Genomic DNA, 21,099 nt, shown 5'->3' on the forward strand with positions numbered 1-21,099 from the left:
GTGTTTGTTGGAACAAAAAATAAGTCACTTGTTACTCCTTAACAAAGAGATTTAAACGATAAGAATGATATAAACAGACAGGTGCGGAAGACCTACGTGTCTACCGCCTTAACACGAAAATAAATACAAAATTAAATTGTTCGAAACCCGTGGTCCATAATCTAAAACGCAATCAAAAAGGTTCATCTTCTGCTGATACGAGTTGATACGTAATGACTATATTGCTTTTACTATGTTGCAGATTTGCATTTTCAATTGATTTTTATCTGACCATAATACAGAATCTCCTAGTAAGGGACAGGGCATCGAGCTCACAAGCTTCTTCTATACTTTTAACCTTAGTTAATATTTCTCGTTAACGAAAACTCTTAATAACAAGGTCCATTGCAGATAATTGTTGTGAAAAATTTGCGCCGTGGCACGTTTTAAAACCTTTAATTAAAAACACCGCCTTGCGCTTTTGTCCTTTTTGTTTGCTGACAACATTTGCTTTTCATTTGCAAAGGAGCACAAAAAAGTAAACATGGCAGAGTTTTGATAAGGCTGATGCGCAAGACCTCGATCATCTTGGGTCGAAAATAATGTGCTTTGTACTAACTAAAAAAGAACTTAAATACACAATAAATCTTACAACACAGCATTATGTTTCAACGAGAGCAATTTTTTAAAAATTAGAGAGATGATTGCGGGCAAACACCTTGAAATTCTATAAAATCAATGCAAGAAATTGGTTTGAAAAGAGTAAAGAAATAACACAAGTCTCACATCTTTATTTAAAAATCACCTTTCTCAGAAAAAATTGGTTAGGGGGATAGTGTGGGCTAATCCCCCGCTTATTAAGCCAGCGAAACTAATAAAGAGGCAAAACGTAAGAGTTACAAAAACTAACGCAATCTCTTTCCCTCGTGGTTTAGTGATTGCTATTTGTCATTTCACGTTATGGAAGGTACTAGGAGATGGTATTGGAAATTTGACGCAAATCGTTTCCTTTATCAATTACACGTTTTTTTATATATATTTTTTTTACTTGCACAGTGTATCAAGTGTTTTTTGTATATAAATGTTATATATAAGTGTAAAGATTTAAAGAAAATTCAGAATTGGAGCATTATTAATAATCTGAACATCACAGCGGCAGTGCTCAAATACCATCAAAAACCTAACAAAAATCGAAACTTCTTACTTCAAACGTTAATTGATTTTTTTTCCAAATCTAGTGTTGATTTTACATATTATGTAAAATCATCTCAAGATTTTACTAACGAGATAGAGCGTAATACTTTGCATTGTGAGACGGCAAAATGTTACTACAGGCATAAAAATCGAAAGCAACGCAAATGCACTTTTTATTTTAAAAATATAAATCCTAATGATCCTTCTAACAATCAAGATTTTTTTGGAGATCATTTAAGAAGATTCTTCTTTGAAACTAACAACAAGAAGTAACGTCTTTCGCACATATTTTACTTGAATTTGATACGTTTGAACTTCCGGGATCCGAGAAAATAAAACAAATCAGTCACATTCACCATATAATTTTGACACAGCACCATTACAAAAGTGTATTTATATTTAAGTATATCTAATTGCAAATTTACAATCAAAAAACGCTCCAACAATTTTTTTGTTTTAGAGTTAAGAGGCGCTAATAATAACTGCTTATCTCGGGCTATGCCGCAAAATGTTGCCAAAGGTCTAAGTTTCGACCAATCCAGTAAAGTCAGTACAATGTACCAACAGCTCTGTAACTTGAAAAAATGTAAATGCCTTATATTTTAGTATCAACTAATGCTCAATATTGCCCTTTTATACATCTAGTTCCAGCTCCTAATTACGTACTTATGAAAATTTACAACTCTTAACAACTTTCAATCAACCAATATTATTCTTAAGAATAAAGTTAGTTTTTATTAATCTTCGACGGCTCGCATTTTCACCAGGGACTTTCATGCAAATTTCAATGTAATATGCGGTGATAGTGTTTATCCAAGTGAGGATGCCGCTTTCTGAATCAGCCTCTATCGCACTGACAAAAGCGTGAGGTCTGCTTAGGTATCTTGATTTGAAGTTTTGTCGTCTGCATGACACATTAATTCCCTGAGGAAATGACACAATTCCAGTTACAGCAAAGCCTTGACTTTGACCAGCAACAGCCAGGAAATTTACTGATATTGTGCTAGTGCCACTAAGCAGGAATCTTTTTCTTCCACAGATGGTAACACCAGTTGTGGTCACTCTTTGTACCCAAATAAAGGCGTACCGCAACAAATAATCACTTGATACGTCTTTACTGAGTATGCCAGTTAATTTAATGGCGGGTACCAAAGACATCCGGCGGGCGAATTTTTGTTCCACGCACACAAGTTGCCGCGATGGAAGGTGCAATAAAACGAGCCCGTAATCAATGTAAGAATTTCTCTCATATCCTCTTTGTATCGCCAAAATATTGATTGTGTAATTAGCTGGTTCAGGAGCAAGCAAGGAGTACGCTATGTTATAACTGACTTCACTTTGGTTACTTGATACCTCTTTCAAATATGCTGAACTGGAAAACTTTCCGCTTACAATGTCAACAAAAACTGCGAAATAATCATGTACACGCAGCAAACCAAATTCATCTCCTTTTAAATAGCCAATCTTTGAATTGATAGGAACGGTAAACGATGAAGCATTTATCACAGGATTAAGGCAATTGGTTTTTGTTAAAAGATAAACCTGCCTTCCTTTAATATTAATATTTGTATCTTCCATTAGATGTCTGCTACCCGAGTGTGATAGGAATGTTCTACTTTGACAATCTGGTTCAGAGAATCCTGCAACTGCATTACTGCTTTGAAGATTTTTATAATTAAACACAGCGTATGTGACTTCTTCATTTGTAGCGAGAACCACTTGGAAAGTATTTGTTTCCTGGCGATTCATATAACTTTTAAAATTCTCGTATGTGATAATAATGACACGCTGTGCTTTAAAGCGAGAAGAGGAAATTCTGTGAACATCTTGATTTACTTTGTTCAGCAAATGTACAGCTGTGCTTTCTCTGTAGTACAAAGCACTCCTGTTGGTCGCAATCATATCAAGAGAATATGGTGCAATCACTGGAAGGTAGAAAGGCAACTTTACTTTTCCCTTAGTTGATTGTCTATCTGCAGTAATTATTCCGTTTGTGCTAATCTAAAAATTAGAAATTGTAATTCGTTAATTTGTTGCTTTTCTCAAGTGTTTAAAGTGTATCTTTTAAAAATAGGAATTTGAATGTGCCACAAATGTTTGTTTTGAATACTTACATAGATATCAGCTTTCATTTTGGATAAAAAGGGTATAGGCCGAGATAATATGACATGTGCTATATGGTCATCACCAGTTGTCACACTTCTATCACCATGAAAACTACCATACGGGTACATAACTATAAAATATAGTCATCACATAAATATGGGATGGGATGCATATTTGTTTAATGTGGCGCAGATATAATATATAATATATTCATACATAAAAGATTGACAGTGTTGGCAACAGCTTACAAAAGGCAAACTTACATTTTGTAACTTAATTAATTTTTACGAGACTGTTAAAAGCGCAAATCACATTGTTTTTGGAGGCCTAGTTACAAAAAATTGTCTAGCTTCTTAACAAAGACAAATATTTTTCTTAATTTGATATGACCAAAAACACAAACTGTAATATTTATTAGGATCCGAAGTTCATATGTGAGATATTTGATGAAATAACCCTCGAAGAAGATGGATCGAGTGGAACGTGCGCGTTTTGCTACTTCCTTGCACTCGATCCATCATCTTTAAAGCACTTAGGAGTCCATTGTGTAATATACACCTAATATGTAGGTTGCTATTTGACCTGTATTGGAATAAAGATTTTTAAATAAGTATATAAAAAGTGATAATGGAGAAAATTGTATTTTCAAATTAAGAATTTCAAGTTATTTAATTCAACTGATTGTCACATTACATAGAAAAAAAATAAAACTTACCCATTTGAGGAATTGTTGTCACCGAAGACGAAGTTGCCAAAGTTATTGATGAAAAAGACGGCGTGGCTAAAATATATCGAGCAATTGCAAACTTATCAAATAATATTAAAAAATAAAAAAAAATAAAAAAGTTTCTATTCTTGAAGATATTATTTCGGTTTGTCTGTTCAGTATTCATATTACTGTGGAAAGTTTATCATTTCTTAAACATGAAAGTTTAGTAGGCGACGTTTCAAGAGATCCTTCTCCCATCATCGGGCAAATTAAAATGATGTTGAGCATGTATTTATATAATTGCAAAGGATCGAAATTCACAAAAATTAACCAATGGTTAATTTTTATGAATTTTGTTGCACATGTATATAAATACTTGTGCAACATCATTTTAATTTGACCGATGATGGGAGAAGGATCTCCCGAAACGTCGCCTACTAAACTATCATGTTCAAGAAATGATAAACTTTCCACAGTAAAAAGTTGCTAATAAAAAAATACTTACGCCATATTGTAGCATATACCAAGCTGGTAGACAAAACGCTTGACTTCACCGACTCAATGCTTTGAACACTTGACGAAGAAGAAATAAGCTGTGATGATATAACAGAGGATGTGCTGCAGTTGGAATCAGAAACTTGATAGACGTGTCGACCAGGAAAACCCACATTACTCGTGTACATCAAAGATTGGCTATGTGAAGCTTGCGCCAGCAACGTGTTCATGCAATTTGAATCAGAGAATCCTACCACAGCTCCAGACGAGTGAAGCTGTTTATAGTTAAAGATAGCAAACGTCTGCGTATCATCACTAGCTAGGACAAGTTGAAATGTGTTACGCTGATACCAATACCCACCATAATTATGATACGTGATAACAACAGCGTGTTTTGCTTGAAACTTGACTTGACTGGCTCTCCTTACATCATTGCTTGCCATTGATAACACATGAGCATCGTACGTTTCCCTGTAATACAATGGACCATCGCAGGCTGGAGAAAAATATGCCGCATATGGAGCGATAACCGGCGTATAGTACGGTATAGTTACACTTGATCTGTCAGACGGAACATCCAGTAATATATAACCCTTTGTATCGATCTAAAATATAAAGTTTTACAGTAAAGGATTAGAACGTTGTAAAAACTAAAACTGATAGAAAACGTTTTTACTATTATGAAATATATGTATTAACAATATCTGTACTTTTTCTGCTTCTGCGGGCATTCTGCAGAGTAATTTATTTATTTCACAGGCTAAAAAGGTATGCACGAAATGGGATATGTACGGACCAACGACTATTTAGTGTAATTTCATTTTTACACAAGTAATGTGTTTTATATAAACGACATTGCTTTTCTCTAGCTTGGTATCTGCCCATGATAATTTGCTTTTGATTTGTAAAAAGCTTTCTTGATACCATCAAGCTAACACTTGCGCTAGAGATTCTAATGCAAATCATGTATGTAGGAATCTTACCTAATCATCTAGCTGTAAATCATGTAACTGTAAATCTCCTTAAGATCTTTCAAAAAAAACTTACGTATAAACTTGATTTCATCTTTCCAAATAAAGGCATCTGTTGTGATAAAGATAGCGAATACACAGATTGGTAATTGTTTACTATGCTTCTATCTCCAAAGAAACTTCCGTACGGATATAACACTAAATCAGAACGCTAGTTAATAATAAACACCTTTTATTTTGTCTTGCAAATCTGGAAGGATACTCCTGGTTCTATGCTTACAAGATCCTGCATTTTTAAGGCTTTTGAGGTGTACCGTTTAATTAAAACATGTTAATTAAAAAATGATACAAAATACAATAACTTAAAAAAAAAAATAATAAAATATAATAAGGTACATATGACGTGACCTTTGTAGTGTACAACTTTTCCCAATTTTTTCTCATATATTCACATGAAAAAATTAAGTCCTTCACTCATGAAAGATCAAATTGTCTGATATTTTAAAATTGTTAAGAATTTTCTATAAAAGGGTTGTTATGCTGATCTATCACACTCATTAAAACGTATTAAAAATCTTTTCGTAATATGTAGGTTTTAGAATTTTAAGAAGTTACCTTCTTTCGGGACTGGAGAAGGGGTGGGCGTTACCATTGTTGAAGTGACCATAACAGAAGATGTTGCTGAAAAAAAGAAATTTGGGTGAACACGATAATATTATAAAGTTCTAACATAGTAAATGTTTACAAAAGTTGCGTAAAATGTTTGTACACGCGCCAATTTTTGTAAGTAGCTAAAAAATCGAGATCTTATGGTGTTGAAATTATTATATTGAAATTCCTGTAGATTTCTCGAAAGCATAAGTTCCAAAATGCACTGGCACTGAATTGTGTTATTAATTTCGCTTTTTTAAAACGGCTTCACCAACGAATATTTTGTTTTCAAATGGATTTAATTGATTTCTGTGCTCTGTTGTGTATATGATGTTTACATGAGTGCGCATGTCAGTTCTTCACATGGCAAAAGTGATCTGTGCAGAAAAAATAAAATTGAGAAAATCCTATTCTAAGAACAACACCTATTTGTTTATCAAGCTTTTGAATAAAATAATTGTTCAATCTTATACTCTCAATTCAATGTATCTAAACTGACTTTAAAACCTTTCTTTTTAATTAACGAAGCCATTGCATTGCACTTTTATGTTTAAGGCCTTATATCCTGGAAACGACTGGAAATAAGTGACGTGATCTTCTACGTGGGTAACTAGGGACCACCGAGGGCCAAATTGGCTAAGTTACCCAAAGCTAGGTCATACTAGCCATTTCGAAGCAGACAGGTTGATGACGTCATTGAAGTACCGTCATTGAAGTAAATCCAAAACCTCTTCAACTGTTTGTCAAAAGTGCACTATCCTAACATTTTTTCCATCAGTGTCTAAAGCTTTACACAATAGAGTCAACAGGTGAAAAAATTTATCTTGATCAGCTTTTAAAGCTGTACGCATTGGAAACAACGATCAAATAAATTTCTAAATATTTTTGTGTATGGACGGGTCATTGTTTACGTCAGCAAAATTCAGATGACGGATTTTTATAATTTTTATTGTTCTTCTGCTTCAGTGGATTTTTCCAGGAGTCTTATCGATACGTATGATGTATTACTTACGGCCCAATGACGACAAAATGCCTTTTGCTGACGAAGCAACACTGGAAGATTCTTTTAAAAGTTTACTGGAATGTATTATCTCAAGAGAAGATGATATTGCTTCGGAATTTTTTATAGTTGTGCTTGATGTTTGTTCTATCGAAGACCGCCACGAAGGAGACACACTGGACGAACAACGTTTGCCATTTAAGTGATACACATGACGACCAGTTACTCCCATGTTAGAAGAGTACATAAGATTCCTACTATTTCCGGAGTTTGCAATGACTCGGCTTTCACAATCCGGTGCAGAATAACCTGCAACAGCATCCGAGCTTTGCAAATTTTTGTAGTTGAAGATAGCGTAAGTATTGTAACCATCGCTGGCTAACACGAGTTGAAAGGTGTTTCTTTCATAGGAATTATATCTCTGGACATTTAGGTATGTAATAACAACCAAACGATTTGGTCGAAAGTAGTTTCCGTAGGCTTGATAAACATCTTTGCTAGCTTTGTTGAGTAAGTATGAATCGTAACTCTCCCTGTAGTAAATTGGTCCCGAGTAAGACGCAACCAAATCCATGGCGTATGGTGCCATCACTGTTATGTGAAAAGGTATGGTTATACTGGTTGACGAATAAGGAGTATCCACTGTAACATAGCCGTTGGTACTGATCTAGGACAGAATTAAAGAAAAACTCAAATTTTTTCAAATGATCTCCTATAATGCCGCTTAGATTTAAATAAAACAAAGTCATTGTTGAAGCAATTAAGGAGATTATAGCACACTCACATATAACTGATACTTTATCTGTGTGAATAAAAGAAGAGGCCAACTCAATGCCATAGAAGTTGAAGTGTCATCGCCAGAAACTATTGAGGAATCTCGAACGTATGAACCATACGGATACATCACTAAAAGAAAGTGTTGCGGCAAAAATGCATCCACTATCTGTGCACAAATTGTCAAAAAAAGTAGTAGCAATATTTAATATGACAACTAAAAGTAAACACTTACCATCGTCTATATGTGGAGTAGGACTTGGATAGACCATTGTAGACGTTACCGAGAGTGATGGGCTGGCTAAATACAAGTCGCGATGTAAAATTAACGACAGCAAAACATTTGTCAGAGGTCTGATCGGGTGAAGAATTCTCTGTTGAGAATGAAATACGGATGTGCTATGATAAATATTCACCTATGTATACACACCATCCGGATAAACTATCTGAGTTCATCACTAACATATTGCGGCACGTAATGTAGTGGGTTCGTCTGCGGCTCCCAGTTCTGGGGACCGCCGATCGAATTCCGCTCACTGCCAGTCAGTATGTTAGTGATGAACAAAGTAGTGACTCACACACATTATACTCGCCCGTCATGATCAGAGTTCTGATCGGGTGAAGAATTCTATATTGTGAAATACGGATGTGCTATGATAAATATTCACCTAAGCAAAACAATTATTGTTAAAGAGAGTAAAGACACACACAGAGAAACAAAATAAACAATCTTGGCAGCATCGCAGTTAGTTGACAACAAGATTAAGAATTGATCTCCAAAACCATGTGCCAATAAATTTTGACTAGTTATTCAAAACCTTGAAAGAATCCATTGAACATTTCCTTTAAAGTACTGTGCTTCTTGTCACACATTGGTTTGTAATTGAAAAGTCTGTCAGTAAACGTTTCGAACGAAAACTATATTTTATTGTATTTTTTTTATATCGTAAAATTTCGGCTAGAACTCATCTGCTGTAGTAAACATTTACTAATATAATTTTTCTTTATATGAGAAGCAAGAGAGTTGTCTTGCAGATTTCTCGGTCAAATTAAAGCGACTCCGGCAAGACAGGATGAATCATTTGATTAAATACATTTTACCAAATCAGCATACCCAAACGGGATGACTTTTTTATTCTTATGTAATCAATTTCTTTTGATATAAACTGTTGTTCCGCATTGTTTCATGTTTTATTTTTCAGAAACCAATTTGTTCTGTTTAGTCTAACCTAGATAGTATCTGCGTATAAACAGAAGATAAAAAGACATTCGTTGTGCAAATTAAAACAGAAAACATAATAACAAACTAAATGTCCTTGTTGTTAGGTTGATAAAATCAGACATCCAAGTTCAACATAACGTACTTCGGCAATCGAAATTCATTAGAAGGTTTATTGCTATCACCTCTTTTTTCATTTTCAATAACTGCCTTTGTACAATACGACTTTAGAAATCAATTAAAACTTTCCTCGAAGATTGAACGTAGGAGAAAAAGAGACAAAAAATGCTCTTTATCATTTATCACCTTCTGCATTATAGGAAGTATTACTTACGGTTCAGTGACGACAAAATGCCTTTTGTTGACAAAGCAACATTGGAAGATTCTTTTGAAGATTTAATGAAATGTGTTGTCTCAAGAGAAGACGAAATTGCTTCGGAAGTCTTTGTAGTTGGGCTGGATGTTTGTTCTATCGAAGACCGCCACGAAGGAGACACACTGGACGAACAACGTTTGCCATTTAAGTGATACACATGACGACCAGTTACTCCCATGTTAGAAGAGTACATAAGATTCCTACTATTTCCGGAGTTTGCAATGACTCGGCTTTCACAATCCGGTGCGGAATAACCTGCAACAGCATCCGAGCTTTGCAAATTTTTGTAGTTGAAGATAGCGTAAGTATTGTAACCATCGCTGGCTAACACGAGTTGAAAGGTGTTTCTTTCATAGGAATTATATCTCTGGACATTGAGGTATGTAATAACAACCAAACGATTTGGTCGAAAGTAGTTTCCGTAGGCTTGATAAACATCTTTGCTAGCTTTGTTGAGTAAGTATGAATCGTAACTCTCCCTGTAGTAAATTGGTCCCGAGTAAGACGCAACCAAATCCATGGCGTATGGTGCCATCACTGTTATGTGAAAAGGTATGGTTATACTGGTTGACGAATAAGGAGTATCCACTGTAACATAGCCGTTGGTACTGATCTAGGACAGAATTAAAGAAAAACTCAAATTTTTTCAAATGATCTCCTATAATGCCGCTTAGATTTAAATAAAACAAAGTCATTGTTGAAGCAATTAAGGAGATTATAGCACACTCACATATAACTGATACTTTATCTGTGTGAATAAAAGAAGAGGCCAACTCAATGCCATAGAAGTTGAAGTGTCATCGCCAGAAACTATTGAGGAATCTCGAACGTATGAACCATACGGATACATCACTAAAAGAAAGTGTTGCGGCAAAAATGCATCCACTATCTGTGCACAAATTGTCAAAAAAAGTAGTAGCAATATTTAATATGACAACTAAAAGTAAACACTTACCATCGTCTATATGTGGAGTAGGACTTGGATAGACCATTGTAGACGTTACCGAGAGTGATGGGCTGGCTAAATACAAGTCGCGATGTAAAATTAACGACAGCAAAACATTTGTCAGAGGTCTGATCGGGTGAAGAATTCTCTGTTGAGAATGAAATACGGATGTGCTATGATAAATATTCACCTATGTATACACACCATCCGGATAAACTATCTGAGTTCATCACTAACATATTGCGGCACGTAATGTAGTGGGTTCGTCTGCGGCTCCCAGTTCTGGGGACCGCCGATCGAATTCCGCTCACTGCCAGTCAGTATGTTAGTGATGAACAAAGTAGTGACTCACACACATTATACTCGCCCGTCATGATCAGAGTTCTGATCGGGTGAAGAATTCTATATTGTGAAATACGGATGTGCTATGATAAATATTCACCTAAGCAAAACAATTATTGTTAAAGAGAGTAAAGACACACACAGAGAAACAAAATAAACAATCTTGGCAGCATCGCAGTTAGTTGACAACAAGATTAAGAATTGATCTCCAAAACCATGTGCCAATAAATTTTGACTAGTTATTCAAAACCTTGAAAGAATCCATTGAACATTTCCTTTAAAGTACTGTGCTTCTTGTCACACATTGGTTTGTAATTGAAAAGTCTGTCAGTAAACGTTTCGAACGAAAACTATATTTTATTGTATTTTTTTTATATCGTAAAATTTCGGCTAGAACTCATCTGCTGTAGTAAACATTTACTAATATAATTTTTCTTTATATGAGAAGCAAGAGAGTTGTCTTGCAGATTTCTCGGTCAAATTAAAGCGACTCCGGCAAGACAGGATGAATCATTTGATTAAATACATTTTACCAAATCAGCATACCCAAACGGGATGACTTTTTTATTCTTATGTAATCAATTTCTTTTGATATAAACTGTTGTTCCGCATTGTTTCATGTTTTATTTTTCAGAAACCAATTTGTTCTGTTTAGTCTAACCTAGATAGTATCTGCGTATAAACAGAAGATAAAAAGACATTCGTTGTGCAAATTAAAACAGAAAACATAATAACAAACTAAATGTCCTTGTTGTTAGGTTGATAAAATCAGACATCCAAGTTCAACATAACGTACTTCGGCAATCGAAATTTATTAGAAGGTTTATTGCTATCACCTCTTTTTTCATTTTCAATAACTGCCTTTGTACAATACGACTTTAGAAATCAATTAAAACTTTCCTCGAAGATTGAACGTAGGAGAAAAAGAGACAAAAAATGCACTTTATCATTTATCACCTTCTGCATTATAGGAAGTATTACTTACGGTTCAGTGACGACAAAATGCCTTTTGTTGACAAAGCAACATTGGAAGATTCTTTTGAAGATTTAATGAAATGTGTTGTCTCAAGAGAAGACGAAATTGCTTCGGAAGTCTTTGTAGTTGGGCTGGATGTTTGTTCTATCGAAGACCGCCACGAAGGAGACACACTGGATGAACAACGTTTGCCATTTAAGTGATACGCATGACGACCAGTTACTCCCATGTTAGAAGAGTACATAAGATTCCTACTATTTCCGGAGTTTGAAATGACTTGGCTGTCGCAACCTGATTCGGTATAACCTGCAACAGCACCCGAGCTTTCCAAATAATTGTAGTTGAAGATAGCGTAAGTATTGTAACCATCGCTGGCTAACACGAGCTGAAAGGTGTTTTTTTCATTGGAACCATATCTCTGAACATTGAAGTACGTGATAATAACCAAACGATTTGGTCGAAAATAGCTTGTGTAGGCTTGATTAACGTCTTTACTGGCTTTGTTGAGTAAGTATGAATCATAACTCTCCCTGTAGTAAATTGTTCCCGAGTAAGATGCAATCAAATCAATTGCGTATGGCGCCACCACTGTTATGTCGGCAGGTATTCTTATGCTGGGTGACGCCCTCAAAACGTCTACTGTAATGTAACCGTTGGTGCAAATCTAAAAAGGAAGGAGGAAAGAAACTAATCAAGAACTTTGCTGTGTACTTTACCTCTTCTCCAAAAAGAAAATCGATGAATTTTTTTGCCTTCACAAGTATTAGTCACTTCACTTCACATTTCGTCAACTTTTAACGACTTTTTTGCAGACTAATTTTTGGAAAGAAAAATGGAAATCACTTTTTTCCTTTAAAGCAGCCGCTATTTAAGTTGGATAATAAAAAAATACATGCAAGGTAATTTAACAAACTCCTCTTTAACATGTACCAATGTCAACTAAAAATTGCAACGTAAAAACCGCCAATTTTTATAGTCAAACATCTTCCGGGCATTCTGGTTCTTAATGCAATAAACAAGGAAAGAGCGAAAGTCGGTGAAAAACTTCTTTTAGAAGAAAAAGGGTCGATTAAAATATTTGTCGACAGGAATTAATAGTCACTCCGAGGAGACTTGGTGACTGTTTACCTACTTTCTTGTCAATGTATCAAGCCAAACCCACCGTTATAAGTAACCGATCATACTCACGTATAGTTGAGACTTTAATGTTGAAAATAAAGGCATTGGACTACTCAGCACAAAGGATTTTGCGTAATCATCACCAGACGTTATGGAGGAATCACCAAGGTAAGACCCATACGGATACATCACTAAAAATATGGCCACTCAAATAAGATTATCAGTTATTCGAAAGTTGACATAAATGTACTTGCAATGTTAAAAAACATTGAGGAAAACAATATGCTTACCGTCATTTCCAGTAGGTGTAGGACTAGGATAGATCATCGCAGACGTTGCCGGAAGTAATGGGCCGGCTAAAATACAATTCACGCTGTAAGATGAATGAGGGAGCAGTGAAATAACAGCATTACAATAGTTGCTTAAGGAAGTAAGGACAAGTAGGGAGAAACAAAATGAACAATATTAACGTCAGCATCACAGTCTCAAATTAGCAGGTCCGAATTACAATACCAAATGAACCTAAATCTCCATCCTTGGTGCCTCTTTTTATTTTACATTTAACTTGATTTCTGACATTGGGATTACAGAAATGGGTAGAGAATAGATGTCGCATCACTTCGCCTCGATCAGCGTATAGCCCTCGCAAGCTCAGTCTATACTTTTGACGTCGGGTGATATTTCTTGGTATAAATAGACAAAACAATTGATATTGTATTAGTAACGCACCTGTATGTCACATTTTAGGCCTGATATCTCTTATAGCTTTACATATTGGCCATTGCTCGAAACTACCCCATAAAATTGCTACAATAAACTCAAACACAACTTTATTAAGGGAATCATCCTGTAAAAGTTCAACACGTGATTAGCCCCCAAGATTAACTCGTTTTTCTATTTTATCAGAAAACCAGAAAAAATTGAATTATCGGGCAATTTTTGGAGGATAAATTTATGTCGAATAACGTCTGGGAAGAGCAACAAATACAAATTTTCACAACCAGTGTTAAGACAAATACCGTAAAGCACTTTAATGTATACCGCTTTTCGCGGGAGCTTTTATTCAAAATGGCGATCAATAGGTTATAACTTAAATTTGTTTATTTAATCTTTGTAAGGTTATATTTATTTAATTCAGGCAAAATCAGGTATTATTGAAGATATTCTTTCTGTTTGTCTGTTCAGTATTTATATTACTGTGGAAAGTTTATCATTTCTTGAAAATGATAGTTTAGTAGTAACGTTTTGGGAGATCCTTCTCCCATCATCGGGCAAAGTAAAATGAGCATGTATGTTGAGCATGTATTTATATAATTGCAGAGGATCGAAATTCATAAAAATTAACCAATCAGAAACGAGCTGATAATTACAGTTAATTACGGTAATTAACATTTTTCGGACCTAGATGTTCAATAATATCAAACAGCAATATGGAGAATCCATCTTGGCAGAAGTCAGATCGCTAGAAAAATCAAGAATAAAGTACGCTCGATACTTTAACCATCTTCGGTTTTCTCTACGTTGTCTTCACAATGAAATAACACCTAAAGATCTTCCACTTACCTGCAGAGTAAAGATTGAAAGAAATAAGAAAATCTTACAGCGCGCAAGCCGCCAGTTGTTGCAAGAACGGATCCACCTAAATCACGTAATCCTTGATCTCGACAACACCATCAAATCAAGACTTTCCATCGACCAATATAAACAGGTTAAGAATATTCACGATAGCGTGTATGAAAAAGAAATGAGATCGGTTAAAGACAGACACCTTAAAAAGTTCAACAGACCATGACAGTTTCAATGATGATGCACAAACGGGTATAGACAAGAGCAAATGGATTGTCAATCTCTCCAACAGACAACTCACGAAAGAAGAAACAAACCTTCTATCAAAAGGAATGAATTTCTGTATGACACCAGCTTCAATTCCAAAGAAAGAAAAAGTTGCGAAAGTGGAAGAGGCAATTAAAGATCTACCAAAAGAAGAGGCAGACACAGTAAGAGCTAAAGTAAGCCTCACGCTACAGAAAAGCAAAACACCAAAGGACAAAGATATCATAATCCTACCGGCAGACAAGAGGAGAACAACGGTTATCATGAATACACCTGACTACATCGACAAGTGCAGCGAACACATCAACAACGGGCCTTACAAACTTCTGAAGAAAGATCCTGCAGAAGTCATCAAACGAGAAGCGAGGAACATCTTAATGGAGTTGAAGAGAAAGGAATACATCGACGATAAGCAGTATTACCGACTGAAACCTTGTGATGGACCACCACCGCGATTTTACGGACTACCAAAAATTCATAAACAGGGAAATCCAATTCGACCAATAGTCTCTTGCACTGGAACACCGTTATACAACCTATCAAAATTTGTTGCTTCTATCCTCAGCAAATTTACAGCAAGTGACCACAGCAAAAACTCAAAAGAATTTTCGGAATACATCAGAGGAATAAAGATAGCAGACGACGAATGCATGGTATCATTTGATGTCACATCACTCTACACAAATGTTCCCATAAAAGACACCATAAACATCATTAAAGACCTTATCAAAAACGATGCTGCATTCGGTGAAAAGACGAAGATTCCAGTACCGGATTTTCTGCGTTTGGTCGAACTTGTTCTAACCAAAACATGGTATCTGTTTAACAAGAACTTCTACACTCAAACAGACGGAGTTGCCATTGGAGGACCTGCATCATCAGTAGTCGCAGAAACGTACATGCAAGCACACGAGACAACAGCATTATTCACATCAGACAGACGTCCAAAGGTTTGGAAAAGATTTGTTGACGACGTATTCGCCATAATCAAAAGATCTCATCTAGAAGAGTTCCATGAACACATCAACGGCCTACATCGACAAATCAAATTCACTGTTGAGCTTGAACACGATGGAAGTATCGCTTTCCTGGACACTTTGGTCAAACGCAAGAATGGTCCCATTTCAGTTTCAGTGTATCGTAAACCAACACACACTGACCAGTACCTTAACTTCGAATCAAACCATCAGAAATCTTGCAAAAAAATTGTCATATCTTCATTACTGAATCGTGCCAACAGCGTAGTCAGTGACAAACAGGAGAAGAAAGAAGAAATTCGACGTGTAAGAAATGCATTAATCGCAAATAGATACAGTCATAAAGTCATCACGCAAATAGAAAATGAAATGAAGAGAAGATGCAACGGAGACAACAAGGAAACGTCAGAGGATTTCATCGCATCAGCATTCCTACCCTTTGTACCAGGTACTAGCGAGATCCTTCGTCGAGTTTTAAGGCAACACAAGATCAAATGCATTCTTAACTCTAAAGACACCCTAAGAAGCACTTTGTCTAAACCAAAAGACAAAATAAACCTGGAAGAACAATGCAATGTTGTTTACGAAATCCCGTGTAAAGATTGTGATGCACTGTATATAGGCAAAACAAAAAGAAAGTTTAAGCAACGAGTACAAGAACATATGCGCGCAGTGAGAAACGGAGATATGAAAAAAAATGAAATTGCGGACCACCGCTGGAGCAGAAGTCATCAGTTTAATTGGGATGAGAAGAAAATCATTGACAGAGAGTCCAGAACAACGGCCAGGAAAATTAAAGAAACCATCAATAGTGTAGCACGTAACAAACACATAAACAGCATCTCGTATCAACTTCCTGAGATTTGGTTACCAGCCCTACAGAAGAAGTAGTTACCTACATCTAGGTCCGAAAAATGTTAATTACCGTAATTAACTGTAATTATCAGCTCGTTTCTGATTGGTTAATTTTTATGCATTTCGATCCTCTGCAATTATATAAATACATGCTCAACATCATTTTAATTTGCCCGATGATGGGAGAAGGATCTCCCGAAACGTCGCCTACTAAACTATCATGTTCAAGAAATGATAAACTTTCCACAGTAAAATGAGGTATATTTAGCACTTTGCCATAGGGCCCTTTTCGGCTTTTTTAAATCAAGCACAGTTTTATTCAAAATTAAAAAGGCCCCTATGCGGACAAAACTGAATATATATCACGTTTAAAAAAATGATCTATTACGTTGTTGAACCTTACCATCGCTGTACTGGGAGGTGACTTGAGAATATGTGTTTGCATAATTACTGTTGATATGAAATTCTCTGCTAGATCCTTCTATCAATAATTGAGCCAATGCCACAACAATGAGCCACGTGGTTAACATTCGATTCTAAAAAAATTCTTTTTGAGTTAGATTTAAAAGGGAGAAGTTAAATGGAGCATAAAGTAGCAGGGATTGGAAAAAAAGGCAAAAAGCTCGCTCTATTCGACAAACTCTTATTATGGCGCGTCTCCATGTTCGTGTACATAATAATGACCTCATTATCGCAGTCTTATTGTCCGCTTCACTTTGTTCTTTCTTTTAAAAACTAGTCGAACACATTTCCGACGTTATTATTTGTTTTACTTTTAACATATTTCGTATATCCTATATTTAACAAGGTTGTTCGTTACAAATAAAGTTGATGTTATAGAGAAGCTGCAACACCCCGAAGAACGTCATATCATGCGTTTTAGGTTGTAAAAAACGTCTTTTTTGTCTTTACTTACTCGTCCTTAATAAGCCGCCCCTAATTAACCAACTTAATAAAGCGAGTTTTTCATACTAATACCTGACGGCAAAAAGTGTTATCATCGTTGAAATAACACTACAAATTATCTGGCTTCACTATGGTTTCAAAGCTTTAAGCGAATGTACGGGAGAAAATCATTTTTTAATTTCAGTGACTGATGGGCAGTAAAGATACAGTGCTTGTAATGGTGAAAAGATCTTTTTGTAAAAAAATATAGAAGTTGGATAATTCTTTTAAATATAAAGCTGTCACGTTTTCTAGCTATGTATAAATCTTAAACAAACGAATATTTTACGATTTTAGATATAAACTCAGATTTTGAGGGAGCATGCTTATGCCTAGCTCTGGCAAGCTAGCTAGCTAGCTCTGGCAAGCTAGCTAGCTAGCCCAATTTATTGCTGATCACTTGACGTTTTTATTCAGTTATCTAGGTATAAGAGCTTCTTATCCTGGCCAAAATTATTTATTTTTATGTTTGGGTTTATGGCTATCCGGCTAACTATTTATTCACTTTTTATTCAAATTTTTATTGGGTTTAAGGCAATAAATAACAAACTAAATTTGATAAATTTTAAAAATCGTTAAAAATTACAATATGTTTTCCCAAATTTGTTTAATCGCTAATGTCTCTTTAAATTTTCTTTATAATTTTTAACGGCTTTTATTGTTAATAAACGATTTTTATACATTTTATTTATATCAAGAGAATTTTTACCATTTTGTCCATGCATTTTGAAATAATTTTTTAGTTTTGATCTGAAAATGCTCTGACAAAGATCAGGGAGAAAATTTATCAAACTTAGTTTGTCATCTATTTCCTTAAACCCAACAAAAATTTGCTAATTAACTATGAAAAGGCAAACATATAAAGAATTTATTTATTTACATCTGGCTTAAAAATGAAAGTAGCTAAATTCAGTTTAGCTATACCTATATGGACATGCAACATTGTTTACCTGGACTAAGCATTTAGTCCAGAGTAACATTCATTTTTGAACTTTAACCAGCTTAGCCAGCTGTTTTTGTTATGACAGCGTAACGACGAGTTGTAAACTGTGTTTTTATTTAAGCTTTTTGTGCATGGAAGTCTTCTTTTTTAAACCTGAAACACCAGAAACTTACGCGGGCAGAAACTTGGAATGGAATAAACTTTCGCGTTTTGCGGTTTTTTGATCAAAATTCGCAGAAAAAACTTTTGCGAATTGAAGAAAAAGGCTATTTTGTGTGAAAAAAAACTTTCGCGAATGAGCAAAAAATAAGATCAATTTTTCTTATTTTTCTTTGTTTGTTTAAGGTAATCTTCATTGGTTTCTCTATCTTCACCACTAAACCAATGAATTTTGCTATCACATAACAAATCAAATTCTTCTACGTGTTATATTGAGTCTGTAAGAAGACAGAGCCGTTGGCAACCTTTTTAATTTTGTACTGACTTCACCCACAATCTAATTAATTACTCCACCGGGTCTTAAACGCTAGGTAGCACTTCTACTGGTGGCTTAACTCGGCGTTTCGACGCTAGTATAAAATAACGTAACATTTAATAACGTGAGTTTCTCATATTAATACCTGACTGCAAGAGTCATAAATTCTCGGGGTAAATTTATCCCCAGGAAAAATTCTTAATCTTTTCTCTTACATAGTCAATAAGGTTACCCATGGGTTGCGTGTTATAAGAAAAGTCAACAAGTGAACAAAAAAAAAAGTTAATAAATAAATAAACAAAAAAAAAATCTTACCATTTTTTAATTTGATATTGTGTATTATTTTTACTTGCGCGTTGTGAATAAACTGGCTTAAATAACGTTTGTGCTACAAAATTATAGTTTTGTTGTTTTCAGAGTGTATTCAGCTGTCCATGTTTGACTCTGTTACGAAACTTCAGCCAAAACAACTGCCACATCAATGCTACTTATTCAGACATACTAATCCGGGGGATTGAATTTTAAATTTATAAGTATATGAACGCCCTATTGGACTGTCATCATTTTGCATGCAAATTTTTTAACAGGATAGTTCTAAATTTTGAAACGATACCATTGCGCCATTTTAAATAAAAACATTCCAAAAATGGTTAAAATAAATTAATTTTATTTTCTGGTGCTTCATCTTCTTTCCTCCCCCCTTCAGCTTCAAACTAAAATAAATTAACCTTTTTTACTTATTGTGTGTTTCCAAGAATCATAGAAAATGAAGTTCTTTGATTATATGCAAAAAAATGTAAGATTACATTCATATTGCCTTTTTAGTCAAATTTTTTGTTACAACATTTTTAACATTTGATAACCACCTCAAGCACCAAATAAAAAGTAACCTTTGAGAATTCCCTCTTCCTCAATTTTTTTCAGATGTTTTTTCAGCTGTGTAAATTTCGTCGTAAGATCTTTTAAAAGCTTTACAAACAAAAAGCAAGTGAATAATATTTCTCGAGACTTTATTGGTGACTGCTAGCACATAAATTAAAGACAAAATCCAAATTAAATTTAAAAATCACGTTCTTATCCATTATTAGGGACCTTACGCGACAGGAAGGCAAAAAAGAAAGACGGCATTTTAGTCGTCTCCGTCTTAAAAGAAATTGTATCGCTACGCGGGAAAAAGTTTTAATAGTAGACGGGAGAGCGCCAAATTAAATGTAAACAAACAAAATGGCAAATTTTCGTGAAGCTAGAGAAGCTTTATTCTTGGCCAATTTAAACAGAGTCATTAACTATGAAGAGTTTATTTTATTGATGATCTTAATACATCAAAAAATCTAGATTATCCTTATTGGAAATACCAGCCCTTTGACCTGGATACACACGAGTGTTGGAGTGACTTCAGATTCCACAAAAATGACATTTATGAACTGAAAGAAATATTTGGTATTCCTAATGAAATAAAAACTTATAAAAAATGCAAAATAAACGGTATCGAAGCTCTGTGCATCTTTTTAGATAGTTTTTCCTATCCATGTCGTTACTCAGACATGATACCAAGATATGCTAGATATGTGCCTCAATTCAGCATGATCTCGAATCATATTTTGAAGCTTATTTATGAAAATTTCTATCACCTTCTGGATACTATGAATCAACTGTGGCTTCGTCCTCAGTGCTTAGAAACATTTTGTGATTTCATACACAGAAAAGAAGCTACACTAAATAACCGCTGGGGTTTCGTTGGTGGGACAGTTGGACCAATTTGCAGGCCAGGTCAAATGCAAAGGGTACTGTATAATGGACACAAAAAAGTTCATTCCATAAAATCCCAATCAGTGGCAGCACCTAATGGGCTCATAGCAAATCTCTATGGCCTGTTGAGGGAAAGAGACATGATAGTACCATGTTAGCTAAATCACAATTCTATGCACAGTTACAACAATTTTCACTTGATATGAATGGAAGAGCTCTTTGCATTTATGGTGACCCTGCATACCCACTAAGGCATCAGCTACAAGCTCCATTTCGTAATGCAGCTCTTAACCAACAACAAAAAGATTATAATAAATCCATGAGTAAAGTAAGAATCTCCGTAGAGTGGCTATATGGTGACACTGTTAACTGGTTTGCATTCATGGACTTCAAAAAAAACCTGAAAGTTGGATTAAGCTGTGTTGAGAAAATGTATATAGTTTGTGCGTTACTCAAGAATGCCCG

The 21,099-nt window shown here is 35.0% G+C and overlaps 1 protein-coding gene across 1 annotated transcript; it reads right to left on the bottom strand.

The window, feature by feature from the left end:
- Positions 1-1,519: 1,519 nt before the first annotated feature.
- LOC130635689 (uncharacterized) lies at positions 1,520-19,359 on the bottom strand. The gene is made up of 17 exons (XM_057445108.1): positions 19,201-19,359; positions 16,926-17,058; positions 13,148-13,213; positions 12,927-13,048; positions 11,748-12,402; positions 10,430-10,495; positions 10,205-10,326; positions 9,433-10,087; positions 8,115-8,180; positions 7,890-8,011; positions 7,118-7,772; positions 6,070-6,135; positions 5,531-5,652; positions 4,494-5,088; positions 3,995-4,060; positions 3,288-3,409; positions 1,520-3,174 (listed from the first exon to the last, which is right to left on the bottom strand). Exons 1-17 carry the CDS (start codon positions 19,201-19,203, stop codon positions 1,873-1,875), a joined length of 4,938 nt encoding a protein of 1,645 aa, XP_057301091.1. The 5' UTR covers positions 19,204-19,359; the 3' UTR covers positions 1,520-1,872.
- Between the last annotated feature and the right edge of the window lie 1,740 nt (positions 19,360-21,099).

The sequence above is a fragment of the Hydractinia symbiolongicarpus genome, chromosome 3 (genome assembly GCF_029227915.1).
Source record: "Hydractinia symbiolongicarpus strain clone_291-10 chromosome 3, HSymV2.1, whole genome shotgun sequence".
NCBI lineage: Eukaryota > Metazoa > Cnidaria > Hydrozoa > Anthoathecata > Hydractiniidae > Hydractinia > Hydractinia symbiolongicarpus.

What these genes read in the sequence shown, in the direction of transcription:
- LOC130635689 (XM_057445108.1), bottom strand. An exon ending in TACACCTACTGGAAATGACG is followed by an intron (nt 13,049 to 13,147) that starts GTAAGCATATTG and finishes CCATATTTTTAG; the next exon opens with TGATGTATCCGTATGGGTCT. An exon ending in TACTCCACATATAGACGATG is followed by an intron (nt 10,327 to 10,429) that starts GTAAGTGTTTAC and finishes ACTTTCTTTTAG; the next exon opens with TGATGTATCCGTATGGTTCA.